This window comes from Dermochelys coriacea, chromosome 1 (assembly GCF_009764565.3).
Source record: "Dermochelys coriacea isolate rDerCor1 chromosome 1, rDerCor1.pri.v4, whole genome shotgun sequence".
Taxonomy (NCBI): domain Eukaryota; kingdom Metazoa; phylum Chordata; order Testudines; family Dermochelyidae; genus Dermochelys; species Dermochelys coriacea.
In genome coordinates this window covers 325,796,159-325,815,309 of record NC_050068.2, presented here as the reverse complement: position 1 = coordinate 325,815,309, position 19,151 = coordinate 325,796,159, and the positions used below count along the sequence as shown (strand labels likewise).

At 41.0% G+C, this 19,151-nt stretch overlaps 1 protein-coding gene across 1 annotated transcript in view; it reads right to left on the bottom strand.

Moving 5' to 3' along the window:
- The window catches only part of COG5 (component of oligomeric golgi complex 5), a 318,307-nt gene that overhangs the window by 34,938 nt on the left and 264,218 nt on the right, over positions 1-19,151 (bottom strand). Inside the window, exons 15-17 of the mRNA XM_038390528.2 lie at positions 5,459-5,569; positions 3,544-3,606; positions 2,634-2,737 (exon numbers count right to left, since the gene is read on the bottom strand). Coding sequence (XP_038246456.1) covers positions 2,634-2,737; positions 3,544-3,606; positions 5,459-5,569 — 278 coding nt within the window. The remainder of the gene's footprint in view (positions 1-2,633; positions 2,738-3,543; positions 3,607-5,458; positions 5,570-19,151) is intronic.

Sequence of the window (19,151 nt, the reverse complement as noted above, 5' to 3'; positions counted from 1 at the left end):
AGGTTGTAGATCCTTGATGATGCGTTGGAGAGGTTTTAGTTGGGGGCTGAATGGGATGGCTAGTGGCGTTCTGTTGTTTTCTTTGTTGGGCCTGTCCTGTAGTAGGTGACTTCTGATTGACAGAGCCAGAAGAGTACCCAGAAGTCACCTACTACAGGACAGGCCAAACTGTCCAAACTGGCCAAACTGGACAGTCTCTACGTAAAAGAATGAATGGACACAAATCAGACGTCAAGAATTATAAAGTTCAAAAACCAGTTGGAGAACACTTCAATCTCTCTGGTCACTCGATCACAGACCTAAGAGTGGCTATACTTCAACAAAAAAGCTTCAAAAACAGACTCCAACGAGAGACTGCTGAATTGGAATTAATTTGCAAACTGGATACAATTAACTTAGGCTTGAATAGAGACTGGGAATGGATGAGTCATTACACAAAGTAAAACTATTTCCCCATGGTATTTCTCCCTCCCACCCCACCCCCCACTGTTCCTCTGATATTCTTGTTAACTGCTGGAATTAGCCTACCTGCTTGTCACCATGAAAGGTTTTCCTCCTTCCCCCCCCTGCTGTTGGTGATGGCTTATCTTAAGTGATCACTCTCCTTACAGTGTGTATGATAAACCCATTGTTTCATGTTCTCTGTGTGTGTGTATATAAATCTCTCCTCTGTTTTTTCCACTAAATGCATCCGATGAAGTGAGCTGTAGCTCACGAAAGCTTATGCTCTAATAAATTTGTTAGTCTCTAAGGTGCCACAAGTACTCCTTTTCTTTTTGCGAATACAGACTAACACGGCTGCTACTCTCAAACCAGGAGAGTCTGTTGAAAATCAACCTCCTCATAAGAACGGCCATACTGGGTCAGACCAATGGCCCACGCAGCCCAGTGCCGACAGTGCCAGTGCCAGATGGTTCAAAGGGAATGAACAGAACAGGGAAACCTTCAAGTCATCTATCCTCTGTCGCCCAGTTCCAGCATCTGACAATCAAAGGTTACCCAGAGCATGGGGTTGCAACCCTGACCATCTTGGCAAACAAACATTGATGGACCTATCCTCCAGGAATTTATCTAATTTTTTTTAATCCAGTTATAATTTTGGCCTTCACAACATCCCCTGACAATGAGTTCCATAGGTTGACTGCATGGTGTGTATGAAGTACTTCCTTTTGTTTGTTTTAAACCTGCTACCTATGCATTTCATTGGGTGACTTGTGGTATGTGAATGGAGTGAAGGAGTAAACAACACTTTGTATTCATTTCTCCACAATATTCTTCGTTTTACAGACATCTATCATATCCCCCCTCAGTCATCTCTTTTCATCTCTCCTCATACAGAAGCGGTTCCACACCCTTGATCATTTTTGTTGCCCTTCTCTGTACTTTTCCATTTCTAACATAACTTTTTTGAGACAGGATGACCAGAACTGCATGCAGTATTCAACGTGTGGGTGTACCATGGATTTACACAGTAGCATTATGATATTTACTGTCTTATTATCTATTCCATTCTTATTAGTTCCAAACTTTGGTAGGTTTTTTGACTGCTGCTGCATATTGAGCAGATATTTTCTGAGAATTATCCACAATGACTCCAAAATCTTTCTTTAGTGGTAACAGCTAATTTAGATCCCATCATTTTGTATGTATATTTGGGATTATGTTTTCCAATAAGCTTTACTTTGCATTTATCAACACTGAATTTCATCTGTCATTTGTTGCCCAGTCACCCAGTTTTGTGAGATCCCTTTGTAACTCTTCATAGTCTGCTTTGAATTTAACTATCTTGAATAATTTTGTATCATCTGCAAACTTCGTCACCTCGCTGTTTACTCCGTTTTCCAGATCACTTATGAATATGTTGAACAGCACTGGTTCCGGTTCAGATAACTCGGGGACACCGCTATTTACTTTTCTCCATTGTAAAAACTGACCATTTATTCCTACCCTTTGTTTCCTGCCTCTTAACCAGTTACGATCCATGAGAGGACCTTCCCTCTTATTCCATGACTGCTTACTTTGCTTATACACTTTGTAATACAACTGGTCAAAAAATGAAAATGTGAAAATTTTTGAAATTTTGCAGCTGTTTTCATTTTATAAGGCTCAAAACTGACCTCTGATTACTGTTTTTTCAAAAAATTCCACTTAATTTTTTCATGGGAATTTTAATCTAAAACCTTACAGAAAATGTTATTGAAAACAGTTATCAGAATATTTTAGTTACCAAAAATCCATTTTTCAGTAAACAAATTTTGATAGACGCTTTTATCTACATTATAAACTCTGAAATGGTTAAGAACATTTAGATAAAAAAGCCACAAAGTTTTTTCTGAAAAACAAAACTGTTCACAAAAACATTGGTTTTGAATAAAGCTCCCCTTACTTAAAAAAATGAAAAATTTGACCAATTTTACTTTAAGATAGCCAAAAAAAAGGACAAAGGCAAGAGTGATATAATTTTTGGTCACTCAGTTCAATGGCCAGCCATGTTGCTGCCTTCTGTGCAAAAAGATAATCAAGTATCATGTGCTCCCAGACAAGTGATCCTGTTGCAAAGGTCACTGTTATTATGCATATACAATATACTTTTACCAAGACAATGCCATATTATGAAGATAGTGGCTGATTACCCAGAAAAATCTTCCTGATGCATAGTGATGATAATGGCCTCCACTGAGTCTCCTACCGAGTTCAGTAAGGGTTGCACAGCACTACCCATGAGATCATGGATTGTCTAAAATGAAGTGAGAGGACAAAATCAATAATGAACAAAAAGTACATACACTGACACCACCAAAATATATTGATTTAGGATAAATTATTTATTGCAGACATTTGCCTCCTTTATGTTACCAGTGCCCTTTTATTCCAAACCGCAAACATTTAAAGGAAAGGAAAATGGAAGTCTTACAACATTTAATTTGTTCAACCATTTCAGTAAGGTAGAGAAATAAAGGCCATTTTACTATTACCACTTTATTTCATAGTGGCGCTGCACTTTGACATCCCTTGTATATAGATACATATTTTGATGCACACACGTAAGCCTATTATCCACTTCTGCTGTAGGCATGCCTCCTGTTCTCTACTTGTCATCATCACTCAAGACAGGGATTATAGAGGGATGAGTCCATACAGCCATCATCCACAGAAACCCAGATGTACTACTCACCCTGAGAGACAAAAGCACCAAACTGGTGAGGAAAGAGGGAGTAGAGGATCCAGTGCTTGTTGTGTGAAGACTGAAGGGAAACACATTTATTGTCAAAGTGGATGTATGGGTTCCAAGCATCATCAGAATACCAGAACTCTCAAATACAAATACTACTTAAATTGATATAGCCTCCTCATCCACAAATAGTTAGAGGAAGTACAAATTACAGAGAATTTGAAATTAATGCATATTTTGGCCAGAAAGTAAGGTCCATGTTGACAAAAAAACAAGACAAAACTCACAAGATAAGTTACAGTGCCCATTGTAAGTATGGCAAATACAACAAACTTCTGATATAACTTTATAGCATGTTGACATTCAATTACCTTTAAGGCTGTAGCTATAGTTTGTTCAGCAGCTGCTGGGAATGAACTCTGGCTGGAAATTACCTAAAATATGTAAACAACTGTTAAACTAGTTAAAGCTCAGTGAATGATTAATGACCCCAGAATTTTGTTTGGACTGAAAACATATTTAGCTATTCCCATTACTGAAACAAAAGTTTGCCATATTTATAAATAATGAACAAATGTGTTATAGATGGACAAGTTTTTAAAAGTTAGAAAATTCAACAATATGAAATCACTGTATCAAAAAATACTTTTTTCCCTCTTACAGTATTTAACAGCACTTTGCAGCCCAAAAAGTTCAGCTGGTAAATCATAGTGACAAAATAATATTTGAATAAAAACATTCTCCTTCTAGGGAGGGATTTTTGAAATGCAACATCTACTTTTCAAGTGCAATCTGAAGATCCAAATGCCATCTTGTCACTGCATAGTTACCCAGTCACAACATTTTTAAACGGAAAAGTCTACCGTATTAAAAACATAAACAATACCCAGTTTGGTCCAAAATGAAGCATCTATATTTGCCAATGCTCCAGAATAATTATGGCTTACATGGTATGGAGAACACTAACATTTGAATACACCTGAATTCATTATCTCTCATTTTGCTTTCTTGATATGTAGTGAAGCTGCACTCAGTTCCCACTGAAGCCAAAAATCCAATTTCCATCAGTTCAACAACATCTGGATAGACCTTTAATTTTTCCTTATGCCAAATATTCATTTTGAAATTTCTAATTTCCAAGATTTATAGCTTGAAGTAAGAGACACACAACATGATAAAAGGAAAGTGGTCTGTTCTCCTACTGATGTGGTGTGGGATTTATGGAGAACTGTGCAGCTGTAAATAATAGCAGGAATTCCTTGTAAATTAAAATCTTCCACTTTAAATAATTGCTCAAATCCCAGATACAGTACCATTCGGACTAGATGTCAAGAATCAAACCTGGAAACATCTTACCTATCTTTTTACAGTTAACATTATGTTATATTTATCTAATTTAAAATAGTGTATTGACTATTAAATTCACAGTTAAGAATGAATCACATCAGATCTCTCTCCAATACCAAAGCACACTAGATTCATTACATCAGAGTTAATCTACACCTGTTTGCAAAACCCAAACAGATTTTATATGATTTTTGAACCTTTTTATTATTTTTTTTTCAAGTCAGCTTCCGCAGTCAGGCATTCATGATCATCTGTCTATTCAGACCAAGATTTTCTCACATTGAGCAGATACAATGGTGAATGCAGTTTGTTCTGGTTTATACTGACTGTGCAACCATAGTCAGCAGTGTGTCAGTAAACTTTATTGGGTATGTCTACACTGCAATTAGACACCCACGGGGCTAGAGCTAAGAGGCTGTTCAGAATTCAGGTTTGGTCTGCAGTCCAAACTCTGGGACTCTCCCATCTCGCAGGTCCTATCCCCTTAGCCTTTTTGCGTGGGAGGATTTTGGAACATTTGTTCCATTCTAAATATTGTTCTATGTCACTGAAAACCAAACTGTTTTTTATTAATTATCACAGCAAACTCAGTTGATAGTTCAGACACCTAAATTCAAGAGAAAATCTATATTCTATCCAGTTCTTTGACAGTTTCCTAATTTACCACATCACAGATAAAATGATATGTAAGTAAACAGACAAGCCAAAAAATGTATGATGAAAAGCAGACCTATGCTAATCCATCAAACAGTATTCACTAGTTATAACACAAGCCTCATTTATGCACAAATCACAAACTTTGTTCTATGCTGCTGTTCAAATAATCTTGAAAATGTATTTGTATGAATTCTCATCAATGCAAGGTTGACTAAGTCTAAGAAAAAGCAAAGAATGTAATCAAAATTAATGGCAAGAAGTTAAGTATCGCTAAAAATTTACCTTCAGCACTGATTGGTGTAGCCTGTACAGTGAATTCACTACAGCCACATTCCTTCTCTGTCCTTCTGTAAGGGGTCCAATCACTTGGCTGGCATCTCCTTGGGTGGACAGCTGCATTAAGTAAATAAATAAGCAAGTGGTTTTAAAAATAGTATTATTATAAAGTCAACTATTTTCTCTTGAAATGAAGTGAGACCTAAAAAGTAAAATTAGTTAAGCTGAGTGTAGTCTTTACTATTTACAGCTGACGAAGTAGTATTTCATTTGTAGAAGACAATATCTTCCATTTAACCCATGACATATAAATGCATACACATAACACACACACATACACACACAGAGGTTTCAGAGGAGCAGCCGTGTTAGTCTGTATTCTCAAAAAGAAAAGGAGTACTTGTGGCACCTTAGAGACTAACAAATTTATTTGAGCATAAGCTTTTGTGAGCTACAGCTCACTTCATCGGATGCATTCAGTAGAAAATGCAATGGGGAGATTTATATACACAGAGAACATGAAACAATGGGTGTTATCATACACACTGTAAGGAGAGTGATCACTTAAGATGAGCTATTACCAGCAAGGGGGGGGGGGGGAGGAAGAAAATCTTTAGTAGTGATAATCAAGGTGGGTCATTTCTAGCAGTTGACAAGAACGTCTGAGGAACAGTGGGAGGTGGTGGGGGGAAATAAGGGGAAATAGTTTTACTTTGTGTAATGACCAATCCACTCCCAGTCTCTATTCAAGCCCAAGTTAATTGTATCCAGTTTGCAAATTAATTCCAGTTCAGCAATCTCTCGTTGGAGTCTGTTTCTGAAGTTTTTTTGTTGAAGAATAGCCACTCTTAGGTCTGTAATTGAATGACCAGAGAGATTGAAGTGTTCTCCGACTGGTTTTTGAATGTTATATATAATGTTTTGAATTTGTGTCCATTTATTCTTTTATGTAGAGACTGTCCAGTTTGACCAATGTACATGGCAGAGGGGCATTGCTGGCACATGATGGCATATATCACATTGGTAAATGCGCAGGTGAACGAGCCTCTGATAGTGGGGCTGATGTTATTAGGCCCTATGATGGTATCCCCTGAATAGATATGTGGACATAGTTGGCAACGGGCTTTGTTGCAAGGATACGTTCCTGGGTTAGTGGATCTGTTGTGTGGTCTGTGGTTGCTGGTGAGTATTTGCTTCAGATTGGGGGGCTGTCTGGACTGGCCTGTCTCCCAAGATCTGTGAGAGTGATGGGTCCTCCTTCAGGATAGGTTGTAGATCCTTCATGATGCGTTGGAGAGGTTTTAGTTGGGGGCTGAAGGTGATGGCTAGTGGCGTTCTGTTATTTTCTTTGTTGGGCCTGTCCTGTAGTAGGTGACTTCTGGGTACTCTTCTGGCTCTGTCAATCTGTTTTTTCACTTCAGCAGGTGGCTATTGTAGTTGTAAGAATGCTCGATAGAGATCTTTCTTGTAGGTGTTTGTCTCTGTCTGAGGGGTTGGAACAAATGCAGTTGTATCGTAGAGCTTGGCTGTAGACAATGGATCGTGTGGTGTGATCTGGGTGAAAGCTGGAGGCGTGTAGGTAGGAATAGCGGACAGTAGGTTTCCAGTATAGGGTGGTGTTTATGTGACCATTGCTTATTAACACCGTAGTGTCCAGGAAGTGGATCTCTTGTGTGGACTGGTCCAGGCTGAGGTTGATGGTGGGATGGAAATTGTTGAAATCATGGTGGAATTCCTCAAGGGCTTCTTTTCCATGGGTCCAGATGATGAAGATGTCATCAATGTAGCGCAAGTAGAGTAGGGGCATTAGGGGACAAGAGCTGAGGAAGCATTGTTCTAAGTCAGCCATAAAAATGTTGGCATACTGTGGAGCCATGCGGATACCCATCGCAGTGCCGCTGATTTGAAGGTATACATTGTCCCCAAATGTGAAATAGTTATGGATGAGGACAAAGTCACAAAGTTCAGCCACAAGGTTAGCCGTGACAGTATCGGGGATACTGTTCCTGGTGGCTTGTAGTCCATCTTTGTGTGGAATGTTAGTGTAGAGGGCTTCTACATCCACAGTGGCCAGGATGGTGTTTTCAGGAAGATCACTGATGGATTTTAGTTTCCTCAGGAAGTCAGTGGTGTCTCGAAGATAGCTGGGAGTGCTATCCCACTCACACACACACACACACACACACACACACTCAGCCCCAGGTCCCAGAAGACTCATACAAGCAGGGAGCAAGGACTATCTCCTTCCTCTGATCCTCCAACAGGTGCTGCCAAACCAATCCACTTGGAGACACAAGGTCTCAGCAGTTTGCCCACCTCCATAATCTGAGACAGTAATTAGAGTGACTTGTCAAAGGTACACTGTAAGTGGCAAAACAGCAAATAGAATGCTGGTATCCGGTCTCCCAGTTCCCTCCTCTAACCACTAGCCAAGCTTCTCCCTTCAAATGCAGATTTTTGTTGTAAAATATGCTTTTAGAATTACATACAGATTAGTAGTTCAAATAAAAAATATAAATGTGATGAATTACAAAAAAAATAGGAGAGTGTGACAGGGTGCTCAGCAGAAGGACTGCAGAATCAGCCCCCTGCCATGCCAGCCCCATTTAAGTGAATAAAGTGGAGCTGGCTGGAAAGAACCTGCCCTAATTGGGGAATGAGAGCCAGCTGCCAGCCCAATTAGCCCAGGGCTATATAAGAGGCTGGGAAGGAGGAAGCCAGGGTGGTGGGAGGGAGAAGCGCGATAGAGTGCAGGCAGGGAGAAAGTCGTTCCTTCCCAGGTTCAGACATAAGGAACCCAGAGCTGTGTATGCTCTATGGTGAGAAGGTGGTGGGAGCACAAACTTGTAAATAAAAGCACCAGTGGTTTCTGAACCCCAGGGTCTATGAGTGACTTTAGCTGAGCATAATCGAGGCAGGAGCCAGGACGGCCAGCTGCGCTCTGCTACAGAGAGGTTATCATGTGCTATTCCTAACATTAAAGGGAGTCCTTGCACAAATCACCATAGAGCAAAATCGAAATTTATTCCAAAATAGAGAACACTGCCCCTTCACATTTAAATTACATGTACAATGTTTTCTTGGTCATACAAATTATGCTGAAATCATAAAATACAAGGATCAGACCTACGACCATTTAACTATGGTCCCATAAGGATATCACAGGGAATGTTTACTATTTAAAATAAAGTCAAATTTGGAAACATAACTAGAAATTTTCTTATACACCCAGTAGGTGCAGAAACAAAACATTCTGTTAAAAGAACTATACTGGTTTAGGCTGATTGAGTGAATCTTAAAAAAAAAGACTGCCAACCAATTACAACAGGAATACTATTAATACAAAACTTCACTGAGCTATGATTGTTAGCACCTATATATATTCCAAGGCATAAGTTTATACTCAATTGAAGTCCCAGAGAAATAAGCCCAATGCTTAAGATCCTCCAGCAAGAAGGCATTAAAACCCCAGAACAAACAGAAAGTGACCTTACTGAAATCTATTCAAACAACCTAGCCATAGCTGCTTGGAAAGTAGACAATATATACAGCAGGTCTGGGCAGATGGGAAGCATCTGCCGGGCACTATGGCCAGGTCCATGAGCATGCCGAACCGATGTTGGTGTGGCCAAGCTGGGGCAATCAAGATGATCCAGGCCTTGTTCCTCATGATCTTGAAGAGGATCTTGCTGATTAGCAGAATAGGAGGGAAGGCGTAAAGCAGGTTCTCAGACCAGGACAGGAGAAAGGCATCGGAAAGTAAGCCTCTGCGCCAAGGCCTTGCAGGGAGCAGAACACGTGACACCTCCTGTTCTGTCTGGTGGTGAACAGGTCCACTCGGGGAGTCCTCCCCTCAGGAAAAGCATTCTGACAACCTCCAAGTGAAGAGACCACTCATGATGAGAGAAGAAGGACCTGCTGAGATGTTCTGCCTGCATGTTCCTGACACCAGGAAGGTGCAGTGGATCGCATGCTGGATGCAGAAGTCCCACAGACAGAGGGCCTCCTGGCACAGGGATGATGACCTGCCTCCTCCTTGTCTGTTGCCATAGAACCTGGAGGCCGTGTTGTCCATTAGCACCTGCACCACCTGACCGGAGAGGGGGGAAGGAACCCCATGCAAGCCAGCCGAATGGCCCTCAGCTCCCTGAAGTTTATATGAAGCGCAAGCTCTTCCCTGGACCATAGCCTTTGTGTGCTCAGTGTGCCCAGATGTGCCCCCCACCCGAGGTCAGACTCATCCGATATTAGTGAGACCCTGGATTGCAGGCTTGCGAACTGCACACCTTCCAGTACCATCGCTGGGTCAGACCACAAACAACAAAATGGCTGAATCCATGGTCTGGGTCGCAGAGTCCACAGAAGCCAAGGTGGCCTGGAGACCTTGCTCTGGCCACCGCCATGCCCTTGTCGAGGATAGCCAGGAATTCTTTCCTGGGCTCCTCCGGCAGAGAATTGGCAAACTTAGCCATCAACTGCTATATTTTGAAGTCATAAAAGCTGAGCAGGGCTGGATGGTTGGCCACCCTCAGTTGGAGATTTGAAGCAGAATAAATGTTTCGACCAAATAGATTGAGCCTCTTCGCCGCCTTATTTTTTGGTGTTGAACCTGGTTAACCCTGCCTATCGCGCTCACTGGCCGCGGACACCAGTAGCGAGCTTGGGGCAGAGTGGGTATACAAATCCTCATATCCTTTAGCAGGAACAAAGTATTTCTTTCTGCCCATTTGGTGATTGGGGGCAAGGAGGAGGTGTCTTCCACAGGGTCGTAGTAATTTTTGCCACTCCTTTGTGCACTGGGGATGATGGCTCTCGATGCCGCAGCTCTGGTGACCTGTGGCAGCACTCAGCAGATCTTCGATGATATCCCAGTGATCTACGCCTCGCGCTTACAGAGCGTTGCTGGTCTGCAGACTGGGAGCGAGAGATCAACATCTTGGAGACCATTGACACATTAACGGTGATCCATACCGGCACTCCAATGGCCTGTGACGGGGCTCCGGGGACCGACATTTGGATCCTCTGGATGGCTCCTTGAACTGGGAGACCAGCTTGGATGTTCCCTGCACCGAGGCTCTGGGGACCAGAGCAGCTCCGCAGGTCTGCGCCCGACCACCGGCATTCAATGCCATGAGCCCAAAGAGCACTGCCTAGAGTCCAGGGACCGACGCTGGGAACTCTGGCAGGTAAATGAAACCGTATCCAAGGGTTAGTGGCGCTGCTCGGGCGAGCGCTTTTGGGGCACTCCCCGGAGCAGGGAATGGTGCCACACTGATGGACACCATCAGAAGGATCCCATGGCAGGCTTGCCCCTCGAACAGAGCACCTCTGAGGCTGGGTGGGTGGCTCTGGAAGGGACAATATGTCCTTAGCATTCTGAAAGGACTCTGGTGTAGACGGCACCACCAGCTGCTGAGTGTCTCAGCCACTACCCAGGGTGGTGAGCAGGTTTCAAGCCAGGCTTGACAGCTTATCTGCCACTGGAGCCTGGCCACCAACCGGAGCGGAAAAGCTGCCCCATACAGGTCTTTGCTCTCCTCCAGCTCTCTCCTTTGCTTTACGGGTTCCAAGAGAACATCCCCTACTGGCCCTTTCTCTGCTTCTTAGCCGGTACCGGGGATGAGCGTGAGCATTGGTTGGATGTTGGTGCTGGCAGCACACTCCACATCAAGGCCGCTATTGGCACAGAGTCCGATCTCCTTGGCTCCAAGGCTGGTGCCTTCAGGCCTTCTTGATACATGGCCTGAAGCTTTTACAAATGCGACACTTGCCACTCATGTGGGCTTCCCCCAAGCATTTCAAACAGCTTCTAGGGGGGTCACTGACTAGCATGGACTTTTTGCAGCAGTCACAAGGTTTGAAGCCTGGGAACCGGGGCATGCCCCATTCCAAGGCTAAGTCCCATATGGGGACTATCTAACTATTTTCTACTAACACCAAGGGAACTATTAACTAAATTACTTAAAAAAACTATATACAATCAAACCACTACTGTGACAAAGTAGGAAAGCAGCTTGCCGAAGCATGAAGACATTCCAGCATCATCACTGGCGGTAAGAAGGAACTGAGGGTGGGGGGAAGCCAGCAGCACCCTTTATACCATGGCATACATGCGCCACTCCAGAGGGCGCTAGAGCTGGTCCCCTAAGGATACCATTGAGGGGAAAACTTCTGGCACTGGTGCATGTGGTGAGCACACACACCTACAATGGAATGGACATGAGCAAGCACTTGAAGAAGAACAAGCAGAGTCAACGGCTGATGGGAGTAAAAAGAAAAGGAGTACTTGTGGCACCTTAGAGACTAACAAATTTATTTGAGCATAAGCTTTCGTGAGCTACAGCTCACTTCATCGGATGCATTTGTGAGCTGTAGCTCACGAAAGCTTATGCTCAAATAAATTTGTTAGTCTCTAAGGTGCCACAAGTACTCCTTTTCTTTTTGCAAATACAGACTAACACGGCTGCTACTCTGAAACCTGATGGGAGTAATTAGTCTCTAGCAGGGAACCTTGAGTTTTCAGGGAAACAGCTCCAGCCACAGAAGGCCTGGAAGACACCCCTCAAGAAGTCTGGGGGATGGACTAAATGGGGATTTGAGAACTTTTATTTTGAGTATTTTGTGATACTAATAAATCCAGCCCCAGGGTTCTAAGTTGCTAAATATGCAAAGAGTTTGGGTGGAATTTAAGTCTTTTGAAGGAGAGACTGAGGCAGGCCATAAGAGGGCGTGAGGGAGGTGACGTACACGATGACACATGGTATGACTAAATTAGCCAGTATTTAACTAACATCCTACAAATATTAACTGTAGGCAACTTTTCATTCACATGCAAGTATGTAGTGATATAGAATTACAAACTAGTCTGTTCTGAGTCCCTATCCACCACATTGCTTGCAACAAAATAGTTCAATCCAAGTTCTCCAGAATTAAGAGTTCATCTCAGATGAGGTTTCTCAGAACTTTTCAAAGAGAAAAAATGTACCTTCTCCAAATGCCTCAGAAATGGTCTTGCCTTCAAAACCTATCCTCAGACTAGCAGAGATAAACTTGGTGCCTCATATGTTGGCAGTTCTTTTCCTTCCTGATGAGAGCAACCAAGTAATCTGGGTTCACTTCCATCTCATTCCCTGATATTTCAGCTTCAAGAGACCTGACTGATTTTAAGAATTTTATTGACACCAACATTTTCACATATTAATAAGAAAACAGACTTCTGTTGAGTTAAAGGTGGTAAATCAGTGTGCTGAGGTTACGATTTAGATTTTTACCAGCCATTGAGTGCTCAATGATCATTAACAAGGCAGGAAATGCAGCTAAACTGGGAAGAACAACAAATCTTCCACTGAATGCATTTTTTTAGTCAGTTGTTATTAGACTTGCCCCCATCCAGCTTTGCTTGCTGGAGGATCAGCTGAGTCTTCTGAAATAACTTTAAAATTGGACACACAGATAGAGAAAATTCTCTCTACTTGATGAAGTTTGGCTTTTAGACATTTTGAAACCACACCGCAATGGCTCCTCAGCTCTTGATGAAAGAACCTAACTTCAGGAAACTGATACAGGAAAAATAACCTTTCTGCAGGAACATGCAACTCGTACACTCAGGAACTGTTGTGCACAACTAGACAGACATCAACAAAAATGCTTTAAAACAATATTTTTCCAAAATTATTCATTGTTTTTAGTTCTTTCAAAAAATCAACTTGATTTCAATAGAAAGCTTTGTTGAGCCCTTGTAGATTATAAACTACTATCAGTTGTTTGAAGCACTGAGAGGGTAAATCTTTACCACAGTGAATAACATTTGAAGCCAAGCTGTACTGGGTTCACTGAAGCTGCTTTTAGGAAGACATGCTACGAGACAACTAAGGTCCATTGGACATAAGCCCCAACATTTGTAGCTTGGTACGAACTGTCAGCTGCTGTCTCTTGTCTATCCTTGCTGCCGCACTGGTGATTCCTAAGATCCTGTCCTGAGGCAGGAAGGCTTTGAGGGTTGACTGGTGTCTAGCAGGGCTTCTACATACTCCATTTGTTGCTGGGTAAGTTGGGGCTTTGGGTCGTTTATCATGACTCCAACACGCTTGTGGTCACAGAGACTGATTTTCTGAAACCTTCTGGGATGATATTCTCAATCAGCCACTTTATCTAGAAAAATACATTCACTACTATGCTATGCAGGTAGGCCATTATTATTATCACCAAGCATGTCAAGAAAACACGGGGAGCAGATGCCAGACCAAACAGCAGGAGATGACTTTGGTAGTGCTGTTCCTCTTCAATGCACCTTAGATACACATGAGGCTATTTTCCAGGTAAGTGCCTGCAAGGTCCAAAGTGTTTTGGCTGTTGCCTTCCTCTAGGACAGACCTGATGCCTCCATGTGGAACTCGTCTTTGATCAGATATTGATTCCATTTCCTAAGATCTAGGCTGCGCTAGAGCCTTCCCATCTTTTTGGCTACCTGAAACTATTTGTGTTGAAGCAGGCATCAGAGCTCTGAGAAAAAGCAGTTGCCAAAACAAATGAGATACCAAAAAATCGAAAGTGCCTAAGACAATAGCTATAATATGTGGTACAGCCATGTGGGACAAAACTGGAGGGTAAGGTTTAAAAGGGAACCTAAAGGAAACACGAGAAGCAGTGCTGAGATGCAGAACAATGCGCAATGACCAACAAGAGGCGCACCTTTCTCATCATGATCAAGAAGGAACTTGCTAAAACATTTAGAAAGCAGCATTTATGCTCATAGTTTGTGGTGTAGTATGCTAATATGAACAACACTAGTGAAAGAATGTGAAAACTGGGTAAATGATTTTAGCAGTGCTAGCTGAAATTAGTACGACCTTGGGATGGCCTGAGTTGGTTTTAACAGAGTCTGATCTTGTCTTGGAAAAAATAAAGAGTTTACTGATCAGAATGTTCCTAACTGAAAAAGTGAGCATCTTGTCATATGACCCAAATCTGTTCTGAACAACATAACAGTTTTGGGAAAAGAAGAGCTAGTGCTCATACAGCTGGGGCAGAAGGCTTCTTGAAGGAGACAATTAAAGATTCCTAGAAGAAACAGAAGGGAAACAAAATGTGAATGAGTGTGAGATTGAAATTAACAGGTGAGAATCCAGCAACTGTGCTAGCCAATATGTAGTCACAAAAATATCCAGAGAGAAAGCTAGGCTGGAAGTGAGAAGTTTTTTCTCAGATCTTATTCAGCAGAAGTTGAGGGTTGACAACTCAGTAGTGGGTAAATCTGCCATTCACTAAAGAAGTCAGAGAAAGGCACTCTGTACTTTAAGACATCTGAGGGGATCTACCAGTTCCTGTGTGGAGCCTAGGTCTGCATCCAGACAGGGAAATCCATACACCAGTACCTGGGACCAGGCTGGGGACACAAACCAAGTCAAACCAAACATAAGCAGAGGATCCAGCCCTATATCTCCAGCTAAATGCCTTACCTTATTCCTGAGACTACCTTTGGACAGAAGATAAATATGACCCCACAATCATTAAGTACTAAAAACCTAGTTGGAGTAACATCTAAGACTTTCGTTCTTAGTATCCAGCCAAGAATTCTTTAAATACACAAATACACAAAGTTGTAATCCGAAAGACCCTGCATCCTGTGCAAGAAAAGACAGAATAACTGATAAATAACTTTTTACATTTTAATGTTGTACTTGAATAATACAATAAGAAACTTTTGCCTAATTTGAGCCTTGGTTTCCTGTAACTGATAATGAATGAAATGTAAATCTGCAATTTGGTAGGTTCTGTAGTGCAATGCAGGAACTTACAGAATTGCATTATGTTGTCATATGGGGGGAGGGTAGGGATAGCTCAGTGGTTTGAGCACTGGTCTGCTAAACCCAGGGTTGCAAAAATTGGGGATTAGTCCTGCTTTGAGCAGAGGGTTGGACTAGATGACCTCCTGAGGTCCCTTCCAACCCTGACATTCTATGATGGTATGTCCTATGGGGTTTTTAAAATTAATTTCTTGGTTTTAACAGGTAGTAATGAAAATAGAATTTAGTTTATTACGTGGGTAGAGTCTTGAGTTCTCTGTCTGGCACTATACTAAATGCTAATTAATTTGGACTTCTTCTGTAGGAAAAGTCAGCCTTCTGATAAAACTTTTTAATAGTTTAGGAATTTGTTCAACTTGAATTTCAAGTGAATAATAGCCCCTACCATGTTTGATGGTGAGTTGCGGGGAGGGCGGCTAGTTTGCATTCTGCCCTCAAGGGTCAAAAAACCTGACCAAGGAGGCACAGTCAGTCTCATACTAAAGAGCTAAGACCTTGAAGCAAGTATCTTCCACAGATGGTATTTTTACAGAACTCCATTTACTTTCTTTCTCCATCATAAACTACCTCTGCAAATCCCCTCTTTTAAAAGACTACCTAGTAGCATCATAATCTAGGAGGAGTGTGGAAGAGAGCTTAATCAAACTAAGACTGAAGCAGTGCCCTCCCAGCGGAGCATCTGATCTAGCTCTAGGATCAAGAGCATAATAGTTTGTGAAAGCATGATTTGAACTCCAATTATTAGTCTGATATTTTTCAAGAATAGACACATTCCTGATGGCCATGCTCTTATAGAATGCACTTAATCCATCTAGTACTTGGACTTCTGCTTGATCATAATAAGTTATTATAAAACTCAATCCATTCAGAGAGCTTCTGATTCAACAGGGCTAGGTCCTTCAATTTCTCCCCATAAGCTATAAATAATTGGGAAGATTTACAATTAGGTTTAGTGCTTGCAAAAGATGCCCTTTTATCATCTGACCTGTGTAATTTCACCACACTTGGCAAGAATAAAAAGTTTATTGACATCAGTTTATCTATTTATAAGAAAAATCTGCTGCAACTAAAAGCAAAAATTTTATGTGAGGTTTTAAAATCATATTAATGTTGTGGAATACAGTATAAATAGAACTGGCCATAAGCACCTGCAACTCACTCTTTCTCCCAGCTGATGTTCTGGCCACAAGAAGAGCCATTAGCAAAAAGAGTAGGTAATCTCCCAGAGTTTTAAAAGGTAAAAGTTAAATTCAAATGCCAAGGGTTTATGAGGTCCCAGACAGGTGAGAATAAGTTTTAGAGATCTAAATTTTTTTAAAAGAGCTCATAACGAAAGAGTGAGAAGAGATCCAACAGCCTCAAATCCATAAATAACAATAGATGCTATATGAATATATTGAGATGAAGTGAGCTGTAACTCATGAAAGCTTATGCTCAAATAAAATTGTTAGTCTCTAAGGTGCCACAAGTACTCCTTTTCTTTTGTGAAAGATAATCCTGAATCTTTCAAAAACCACCGATATTCTAAGATATGGAGACCAGAACAAGTCTCAGGTTTCTCCTAACAATGTAAAACTACAGTATAAGTTTCTACTTCACCACATAGGACTCTCTTGTAGAAGGTCTGGATTCCAGAAGAAACTTTTTTACCCTTTCATAAAAAATGAAAACATTTATTTTCTACTGACTCAGAAACCTCAAGATACTGATAGGGAATCTGGCCCTCCTTTTGAGATGAGAGATCTGAAATTAATGGAAGAAAATGGATTTCTTGTACATGACTAACGGATCTGAATACTGCATTGGTAAGAGTCACACTGGACCATTTAAAATCATCTGAGCTTTTTCTCAATTTATCTTTCATTTCCTCCAGTCCTAAAGATGTTAAAGGAAGGCAGATTGCAGCCTTCCTCTAATGGAAAAAGAAAACATTCCTCCTCAACTCCAGCTGTTTGCTTGCCCTGGAACAAAACTTCTTGGACAAAATATTCAGTAGTATCTAGTGGTTTTGGGTGCCCAAATGAGAGACATGGAAGGGACCCTGATTTTCATAAGATGCTTGGCACTCACCCCTCTGAAAGTCAGCACCTGTAAGATATCTGGAAAAAAACGGGCACCCAAAAACTGAGGCACTCATATTCACTAGTCATAATTGAAAATCTTGGCCCTTGCACTTGGTGTTTTGACAGTCTGAGGTTTGCCCCATTGAACAAAAATAGAGAAAGCTATGGAGGACTTCAGAGACAATGTGTGTTGATCCTGATACTTTTGACTAAAGCCATCTAATGAATTCTTCATACCTACCAAGTTAATTACTGAAGGATGAATCCTGTTGTGATACACTATTCCCACAGGTGAATTACCTCCAGCCTGCCTCTATTGGTTTCCCGCACACTGGACTATTTAGAACCGACCTCCATAAGGCAGAGGAAGTGCAGAGAGCCTCTACATGGCTGCTCAATCCATCCCACAGAGGGTTACAAGACACAGAGAGCCTTTAAGCAGGACCACCACGGTGGGGTGAATTCCACCGACACATAAAGAGCATACACAATTTATTTACAAAAAGAAAAGGAGTACTTGTGGCACCTTAGAGACTAACAAATTTATTAGAGCATAAGCTTTCGTGAGCTACAGCTCACTTCATCGGATGCATTTATTTAATTACCATCTGTCTTTTTAAATGACTATTGATTCAGCCATACATTAATTCAGTTTATAGTACTTCAATTACCATTTTTAAACTGAATTAGCAAATAAGCTTTACATTGTTAAACTCTAACTTGATATCTGGTGAGAGCTATTCCAAAATAATGAAAACTCCAAAGCCTCTGAAATAAAGTGATACACATTTAATTAAATTTATTTATTTAAATTCAGTGTGAATCATAGAGTTTAACTTGATATGAAACCAATCAAACCACATAATATGAAATGCTACAAGCATTGTGTAATCATGATGTTTTTCTATCTGTTATCAAAACTATATGCTAGATTTAAAGTACAATTTTTAGTCCACTCTACCAGCAAGATAAAATACAGTACATAGTACTCCAAGATGTTTAATGCCTAGTTAAACCTTTTCTGTATTTTAGCCAAGAGCATCAAAAACTATTCCACATTTGTCATGCGAATCACGATCCAGATAGCACAGGAAAACATGAAGGAAATATATGAATATTTATCTCCTAATCTCTCTTTCTAAATCACTGCAAATTCATATGAAAACATACAAGATCTGAGTAAATTTTTCAAAAGCACCTGAAGTTACTTAGGAGCACAAAACCTTGGGCTCTGAAGTCACTTATCACATAGGCACTTGAAAAAATTGTACCCAGTATGACTAATTACTCTTTCCTAATGGACCTCTGATTACTTCCAATTTAGGCCCACTGTTATCTTTAGCTTTTACTATTTTGCTAAATTAATAATCTTTGTGACATTATTTTTAGTGTCAAATAGCTTGCCTGTGCATTATATTTGAGCCTGCATTATTTAATACTTTTAATGTGACAAATATTGAATTCATGTTTGTGTGTTTTACCATTTAAATAGCATAAATGCATGTTTTTCAATAACAGTCATGTCTTTGAATTACTAATAATAGACAGTATGGACTCTAAAAAAAATTATATCTCAGACAAAAGTCAGGGGTGAAGGGAGAATAGTGCCTCATGGTACTGTTGGCTTGTGGTACAATCATTGACCAGTTGAAGCCTCCTCAGAAATGTCACTTTTATTATTGCTTTGGACTGTTTGCAAGCTCATTAAATTTCATTCTACATTCCAACAGTTCACAATATTCGACAGTGAGACAAGAGGACTCGACACATTTGCCTGGAACTGTCAGACAAACCTCATTGTTGGAAGAGGTCCTGAATAATGATTCATCC